At 30.4% G+C, this 9,648-nt stretch overlaps 1 protein-coding gene across 1 annotated transcript; it reads left to right on the plus strand.

Annotated features, from left to right (window-relative positions):
• Positions 1 to 6,099: 6,099 nt before the first annotated feature.
• LOC101267110 (agamous-like MADS-box protein AGL62) lies at positions 6,100 to 6,672 on the plus strand. The gene has a single exon (XM_004237638.1). It carries the CDS (start codon positions 6,100 to 6,102, stop codon positions 6,670 to 6,672), a length of 573 nt encoding a protein of 190 aa, XP_004237686.1.
• Positions 6,673 to 9,648: the final 2,976 nt, after the last annotated feature.

Consider the following 9,648-nt stretch of genomic DNA (forward strand, 5'->3'; position numbering starts at 1 on the left):
AAGGGGTTTGTTTATTTTCTAAATTTTCTATTTTATTTATGTACTAGTAAATTTATTTAAATAAATAATTAAGCTTACATGTTTTATTATTTAAAGAGAGTTGTCTGTTGTTAATAAATTCAATACAAATCAATATAATTTTTGAATTTGAGTTGTTTAGGTTGTGATTTTTTCAATACAAATCAATATGCATATATATATATATATATCCTCAAAATCATGACCTCCCAACTTGAATTTTCAATTACTTTAATATCCCTGACTTAGGTTGTGATTTTTTCGATGACTTTTGACTTTTTCGATAAGTTATGACTCTTTTTGAAGGGTTGTGATTTTTTGATAAGTTGTGACTTTTCAGTAATTTGTGAATTATCCAAAGAGTTGTAACTTCCACATTGTTGTGACTTCTCAGAAAGGTCATGATTTTCAAACAAGACACAAAAAACATTTTTCATACTACCTTTTTGGACTATAAATAGAGGGATCTCGTCTCATTTTTCAACCACATTTTTTAAAACATCTACTCTTCTTCTACTTGATTTTTAATTTTTTTTTTGTTATTTATTGTCGTTTAGTTAGTCCAAAGCTTAGTAGAATATGTGGAACCACTATTCTGATAAAGTATCTTAAGAGGATTTATTTCATAACCTAGAGTGCTTGAGGAAAATGATATAATTTTTATGATATAATTATTATTTTTTTTCTTAATATATTCATTATTATGTAATGTTCCAATATATGAACTTAATATGATGTAATCTAAATTTATTTGAGTTTGTTAACAACTTCTCTTGTGATGTAGATATATGCTTTTGAATATTTTTTTAAAAAAATTTAGAGAACTTGATGCTCAAGACAAAAGAATGACTATATTATTAATGTTACTGATGTTATTTATACACTTATGAAGTTTTCTTCAAACTAGTTATTACTACATAAACATTACCCTTTTGTTTTACTTATTTACGATTTCTTAATGTTTAAGTATTTTAGATATAAAAAAGTTTATATGACTTCTAATTCCGCCACTTGAAGTTTGTCTTATTTTAAGTTATTATTTATTTAAAGGTTAATTTTATGGGATAAATATGTTTATTAATGCAAATATATATTTTATTATGTTACCTACTTTCATACAGTCTTCGACAATTGTAAACACATAATTTACTCACTAATCAACTTTGTTTCTTCTTCGTGAAGAATTCCTTACTTAGCCTATTATTTGTTCACATGCTCACATATAGTCCCCTGATAATTTTAAAAACATACTTTACATTTATATGTTACTGGTCACCTTATTTTGCCAAACATTACATCTTAATGATATCCTCTTTTATGCATCAAATCCCTACCTAATCATGCTGATTTCGACCATTCGTCCCTCTCATTAATGGTTCTAATGCACAACAATGCCTAAAATTAACGTTGTAACTCTAATCTCTCCATGGTATTCATCAAGCTCCAACCCAGATGACAGGTAAAATAGAACTATAAAAATGGAATGTACTGATAAACAAGATATAAAAATAGTCCGTTAATTTGGTGATTAGAGTCTTCGTGATTTAATGTTGTTCAATAATACCTCTCAAGAATTCAAGGCGTGAAGGAACCTTCAGAGCAATAATATTACTTAACGACGAGGTAATAATATTAACACGTTTACTGACCTTATTATTTTATTTTTCATTTTTATTGAACTTATACCCCCACCCAATTGCACAATACTAGGTAGAAAAATCAAAGAAACACTATTTAATAAACATATCTAAATATAAAATCACTCCTTGAAACCAAATAAGAGTTAGTACATTGTTCAATCTCTTAAATTGTGTTGACCACAACTACTATCCGTACATAAAGAAGTTGAATTGGCATTTACAGATAACATAACCGTAAAGGCAACTGACATTGAGATTTTAACACACAAATTCTCTAATTGTTTTGTATCATTGCATCATGTGGATAAATTACCTTATGGTGGTATTCTAGATAATTGTCCACCAAAATAATTTTTTATTTAATTTCATGCACCATTACTTAATTTTTACCACTAATTTACATTACCTATTCTAAGATTTTATTGTGTTTTAGTTTAAATGAATCCCCTCATTGAAAAAGAATATAGCAAGAGACAGGACATAGTTGTTACAAATGAGCAGTATGTTTGAAGATGCCTAAACTGCCATCAATATAGAGATATGGGGAAGTATTAACATCTTGCTTCTAACTAATAACCCAGCATGGAGCATACAATTTTTACTCGATGAGAAGATTTTGGAGAAAATGAAGGTGCTTTTTTAGAAAAGATAAAAGATAATACTTGATTTATGTGACCTTAGAATCCTAATCTACAAAAGTATTGGACAGACTATTGTATGTTTTCTACTAAACTGAGTATAGTTGTGGTTTCTAATTTTAATTAAACTCTTGTCAAGCTAGGCACCTTTGAAATATCTACTCTTTCCATGAGTAGCATCTTCATGAACGCATCCAATGACCTGGTACATTACATAAATCACACAATGTTCGGCAATGTTATTTAAAACGTTTGTCACATCTAATGTACATACTATAATTTATCATTGTAGGCAGGTTACTTTTAAAGATTCTATAACAGGACACAATTGTTCTGTTACCATTGTTGAATAATTAGATACTAAAATTGCTAAGATCCCAAACGCATTGCAACGAGCACATCTTACTCAAAATGGTTTATACAGTTAACTAATCTTATCAAATACAAGAATGAAATGATAAAGGCTAAATATAAAGATTTAATGGTAGCACCAAAATGAGAAGAGCAAGAGAAATTCTGTTGGTAAATAATATGGATGGATTGCTAGCTGATTCAGCAGTACATACTACCCTAAATACTTGTACTCTCTAAAAGTAATAGCCTTTTTACTATCAAAAATACAATCACAAATATGGTATAATGTCAATTCGCAGGATTGTTTCTACAAGTTCAAAGAAACAATTGTAGACATACTGAATAAGGATGAGACATGGTATTTGTCTTGGAAAATGTGCAAAAAAAATTGAAAGATACAGAACATGCTGTATCTTGTAACAATTCCAACTGTGCGAATGTATAATATTAAATGAGGTTAGACTTAGTAAAAACTCGATTCTACATTTAGTAATTAGGAAACAAATTAACTGCGGCTTTTAAATGACTCCCTTTTTTAAACAGAATTGCTTATGACTTGAAGCGTGTGGTGGAGAACAACGTGCCTGAGTTATATTATTTGAAGTGTCTAAATATTGACTAGGCTGCTACGTGCAATACTACATAGGATCAACCTCAATAACGATATAAATTGTGCTATACCTAAACACCTAAACACCCAATGACCTCTGTCGCATAGGTATGTTGTCGAATGTATCATAACATTTACAGTTATCTTATGGTGATAGTTTATAGCACATACGGGAAAAAAATTGCTGGATTGCATATACATAACATTTGATAATTCATTTAATTGCACACATAGGTTAGTTTTTAAAGGAAATGTTCCCATCGTGCTGCTTAGCAAACTGGGCCTCTCACATGAAATATGAAATAGCACATAGTTGATTAGTAGAGGTTTGACTAGAATGTCATACATACAGAAAAAACAACAAGTCAATATGCCACAAAACTATTGTTTACTCTTACAATAAAACTATAACCACCCCCTTCCTCGTTTTAAACAAATATTACTTACAAATTGATGTGGGTGGTGGAGAACAACTTCTCTGCGTTATACAATTTGAAGTAGATAGATATTTACTAGGCTACAACATGTAAGACTACATAGAATTGACCTCAATAAAGAAATGAGATGTATTTTTTTTAAATACCTTAACACCCAATGGTCTCCGCCGCATAAGTAGTTGTCTAATACATCCTAATATTTAGCTATCTTATTGTGATATTCATAGAACAAAAGAAAACAAAAGAATTACACGATTACATATACATAACAATTGATGATTCTCCTAATTTTATATATCAAGTTTCTATTAAGAAAATGCACCGATATTGTTGCTGAGCAAACGAAACCCCTCAAATGGCTTATGTAATTGGACATTGTTGATTTGTAGAGGATTTGACCAAAATTTCATATATGCAGAAAAAACAACACGTCAATATGCCATAAACCTGGTTTTTTCTACAACAATACAAATACAACTATAACCCAACCACCAAAATGAATGATATACCTTTCAAAGTTAGTTGGAAACAATTTGTAATACGTCTATGTTTTTGCAATGATGATGAATATAGCTTAAGGTCAAACGTTATCAAATGTAGGAGTGTGCCTACTACAACATATTTTCTCGCATTACAAACTATATGTTGCACAATCTATAGGTATATCTATGCCAACAAAAAAAGTGTAGGTCATAACTGAACAACCAAATTGATGCACCGGGACATACACAAGAAATACTATATACAAGATAGTATAAGGTGAGATTTGATTAATACCAAAATTTTATGAAATTAAATAGGAAAAAACATTCACCACACATGTAGCTATTGAAAATTTTAATAGGCGAATTCTTAGGTTTGGTTGAAGCGGAGATGATATGAAAAACACTATACAATTACAAAAGAAGACATTACTTCTGCGTATATAAAGTTATTCAAAACGGGGTACACTTAATTTCAAATATTAAAAGGAACGTATAGTTCCTGACATGACATAACTAAGAGGACAAATTGTTAATTCGTGCACAATTACTTACTAACAAATTGTCTAATAACAATTTAAGAATACGACGTTAGTCACTACATGCCCAAAAAGAAAAAAAAGCAAATAGATTTTCCATTCACTTAATATTATGTAGTGAAATACTAATACATATTGATATGTTGAAAACCTAAAACATACATACAAGATATAATATCTCGTGTATATAGGGATCTGATGACTTAATCTTTACGTGCAACACACATGCAATGAATCTAGTATATAAATATATATAATTAAGCATTTTGGAGATAATACCAATAAGAAGGACATAATCGACCCTGAATGCACTTAATCATATAATGATCTTATTTTTAAGCCTACTTAGTTGTTGAGTAAGAGTATAATTAATTTTAACATTCATAAATAGAAACTCTCGGGTATATTTGATGTGATACATTCTATATATCTAATGATTATCGACTAGGAAAATTGAATAGTTAAGTCAAAACTCGTGTTATAATAAAAATAAAATGTTTTTATTAATCATTTAATATCTATGTTATATTGAAAATATTCCCAAATAAAATAGCAGTCAAATTCAATCGAATAATATAATTCTAATTAGGAAAAATCACTAAAGGATGATCGACTGGGAAAATTCAATGGCATATGCAAGGTTCGTGTGATTATTAAAATAAAAGGTTTTTATTAATCATTTAATATATTCTTAAAAAAATTTCTCAAATAAAATAGCAGTCAAATGCAATTAAGTAGTATAATTCTAATTAGGAAAAAATTCTAAATGGTGATCGACTAGGAAAATTCAATGGTAAACTCAAAATTCTTGTTATTATTAAATAAAAGGGTTTCATTCATCATTTAAAATTATTTTTTCTTAAATATTATTCTCAAATGTGATATCCACTAATTTAAGTACAATAATATATTTTAATTAAGAAAACTCTCTAAATGGTGATCGACTAGGAAAATTCAATAGTAAATGCTAAATTTATGTTAGAATTAATATAAAAGGATTTATTAATAATTTAATATAGTTTTTAAAAATATTCTTATCAAATAAAATACTGGTAAAACGCAATCCAACAATTTAATTCTAATTAGGAAAAATCTCTAAATGATGATAGACTAGAAAATTTCAATGGTAAATGCAAATTTGGTATTATTTTTAAAGTGGAACGTTTTTATTAAATATTTAACTTATCTTTTTTCCAAAGTTGTTCTCAAATAAAATTGTGGTAAAATGAAATCCAATAATATAAATCTAATTAGGAAAAACTTGAATTGTCTAATTATAATCATTAACGTCTATATCATTAAGTTATTTTTAAAAAACAATTTATTATATAAATGTCTTGGTTAAGACCAAAAATCAAAATTTCTTAGTAATAGTTTAGACATGTCAAGAAGAATTTTCAAGGGTCGTCAGAGGGTTGACATGGTGAAAATAACGAATGGGAGAAACTTAGGAGTAACATTTTCTAAGCGACGTGCTGGTCTGTACAAAAAGGCTTGTGAACTTTGTATGCTATGTGGTGCTGAAATTGCCATTGTTATATTTTCTCCGGAGGGTAAAATTTTCTCCTTTGGTCACCCTAGCGTGGAAACGCTGGTGGAGAGGTTCCTTGGGAGGAACCTTCCTCCACCAAATAACGATGTCCACAATCAACAAATTGTGGCTCATAGAGAAGCTGGAATTCGTGAGCTCAATACAAGGCTCATGAACGTCGAGGGGGCTCTCCAGATGGAGAAAAATCGTGGAGAATCCCTTCAAGAAATTAGGAAGAAAGCTGATGGTGTATGGTGGCAATCTCCTATCAAAGAACTTAACTTGTTCCATCTTCAACACTTGAAGAGGGCATTGGAAATTCTAAAGCAAAAGGTTGTAAAAGAGGCACAGATGGTGAATAATAATGCATTCCCATTTCAGACATTAGGAAGTGCTTGGAGTCCTCCTAATTATACAAGCTAAAGTTCTTCACATATACTCAATGTTGGTGTACCCTCTGCTACTAGTTCCCAGTTAATAGTTCAGCTGTTATTCCTAGTGTGCGCGTTATGGAATTGTTGAAAATAAAATAGTATATTAAGTGTTTAGGTTCATTTGTCATTTGAGTTATCCCATATGTTGAGTTCATCAGTTATTATTCAGTTTAAGTCAGTACTAAGGGTTGTGTTCACCATGTAATGCGTATCTGTTATGATTTAGTAATTTTAATTTTATATGTTATGTTATTACTCCATTTGACATGTTGATCTTCTCCTTTGAATTACTTTACATATTAATATCTTTTTCATCAAAGACTACAAAAGTCTGGGGACTCTCCTCTTAGCAGATCTGCTTCTACAATTCGTACATATTTTAAGTTGTGAATTACAACATCCTCATTTGGTGTCCAAACTATTCGAGGGAACCATTGGAGACTGGGAAAACTAGCCAAAAAATTCATAACTTCTCATGGAATACAAGTCCTTTTTATCGGAATCCCTCGAGACATTTTTCATATCTCATCCCTGTCGATTCGACAATTACTTATCTTCAAAATATATTTGAAATGTATAAGAGGAGGTATTACACAAGAAAATTCATATTAATCAATTTAATATACATCAATTATCTAAAGAAATTTGAACTATAAAACATTTGTTTTGGAATATCTTATTGCATTGAAATAAATGTGGAAAATCAAGACATAAAGACTTACAAAAGACTTTATATGAGGTGGAAAATCAAGACATCTCACATAATCAGCAACATCTTGAGCCGAGTTGTTAATACAATTCGGTTTCTATTGTCATCATTTGTAAATATATAATGCACTTGGTCCCATGCCTCACCACTCAATATATCATCTTTGACAATTAGAAATTTCCTACCCTTCAAATTTCTATATACAATTTCCATTAGTTGATCACTGCTCATTTCTTGATTGCTTCCTTTAATGGAAGAGACAACTTCAAGTAACTTTTGTCTCTCATTGTATTCTTCGTAAATAGTGACCCATGCATGTTTATTAATTGAGAAATTATATATGATCAATCATTATAAAATCTTTTGGGAAGAGGTATTATACCTATTCCGTCCATACCAGAAATTGGTACAACAGTTAAATCGTTTGTTTTTTAAGTATAGTTTTGAGGTCATCCTTAATCCCAAAAAAATATTATCTTCAAAGGCTACATCTTTATCTGGTGAAGGTGTTCTTGCTTGTTTTGTATATTTGCTTCAATGTTTCTAAAATTCAATATTTGCCACTTAATAAACGCCTTTTTCAACTTTCAGAAATTACTCCTCCAAGTATTTACAAGCCCCTCGCCCCTTTTCATGAATCTTGACTTTGTTATGTCGTTTGGGCATGAATTTAAATAATAAGTAAGTTAGCCGTAATTGGAAGAGTCTAAATCCGACAGAACACAATACCTAAATATATACCTAGTAGGTTGGGGTCGATCCACGAGGAAAATGACTTAGACTTAACTTCAATTATGAATCAACTCTATTTTGCCAATTTCTTTCCGAAAGCAAGTAATTAAAGGAGGGAGGGGGGGGGGGGAGGGGTTATGAAACAATTTCCTTAATCAATCTATGTTAACAACAAGTAAGCAAAAGTAAATATTGAGTTTCTATCATGTTGTGAGACTAACTAGGGTATATGTGTTCCCAACACGTTCATAATGCCGTATTCCTAGCAATAGCAATTATTTCCTAGTGTTTTGCATGTGAAGTGGTAAGTTATGTATCTCTAAATCCTTTGTCCGGCATCTAGAGAATTACATTCAATACCTTTGTCTGGATACATGTGTATAATTTACTAACTCTTACCTTTACGTCATATTAGACATCATAATCAATATATGACTTAGTTATTACTTCGTACCAATCTACACTAGCCTATTAGATAGTATTACACTAAATCTATGTTGATAATTCTTTTATTATTCCTACCCCCTTCGGCCGACAAGTAGAAACAGGGCAAATTCTAATGCGTGCACTCGTTAAAAAGACTTCTATGGGCAAGAATTATCAATACATGCAAGAACCTATTTCAGAATTGCTGATATGCTATGTTTACTTGTTAGGTTTCCACAACCCTAGTTGTGGATTTAGTAACCCATTCTATCAAGATCACAATTCATAGTCTTTAAAGAAGGATTCATGAACTTACTTAACACTAAAAAAACACAGAAATTAAACAAGTGTACCAAGAGGGTATGTAATTAGAAGAGATTTAGAGAAATTCCTTTGAAAGAGGTATTAGTACATGACTATAGAGAGTTCGACAGCCATGAGATAAACTTCTCCTAAGTGTCACCGTTAAAGAGTATGTAGACAAGTTTAGAGATGTGCAATAGGTCCATAATTTTCAAGTGTTAGATTTTGACCTAAGGGGGAGATGATAAGATGAGAAATAGAGCCAAGTTTTTGAGAATTTATTAAGGAGATGGTTGGTAGGAGTCCATGCAGTTGTTAGGGTACTAAGCTTGAATTTGTTGTTGTTAAACATTTGGTGGATTCTTGAGATGAGAAATGTGGTGGTAAAGAGTAATAGTCTTTGGAGGAGATTCCCTATAGAAAGGTATGGAATTTGAACTTAAGTATTTGGGTTTAGCTTTAATATATATAGTGAGAGCAGACAATTAGATTCAAACCTTAGTAATAGTAACCCGTTCTATACCAATTACATTCATCTATCGAGGAAGAATGATCCCAAGGGGGAGATAATGTAACACCCTTGAAGTTTTTTTGAGTTATGACTCAAATCGTTCTTCGTAGTGAAAGAGAATTTACCAAGGAATTAAAAATTTCTTAAGTTTTGAGGTCAGGTATGTAGCACTTTGAGTTCCAAAAATAATTAAATTGGAAATAACAAAAAAAATGATTTTTGGAGAGTTAAGTTAAGTATGACTTTAAGTCAATTTCAAACGACCATAACTCTTAGTGCAGGAC

This window comes from Solanum lycopersicum, chromosome 4 (genome assembly GCF_036512215.1).
Source record: "Solanum lycopersicum chromosome 4, SLM_r2.1".
NCBI classification, from domain to species: Eukaryota; Viridiplantae; Streptophyta; class Magnoliopsida; order Solanales; family Solanaceae; genus Solanum; species Solanum lycopersicum.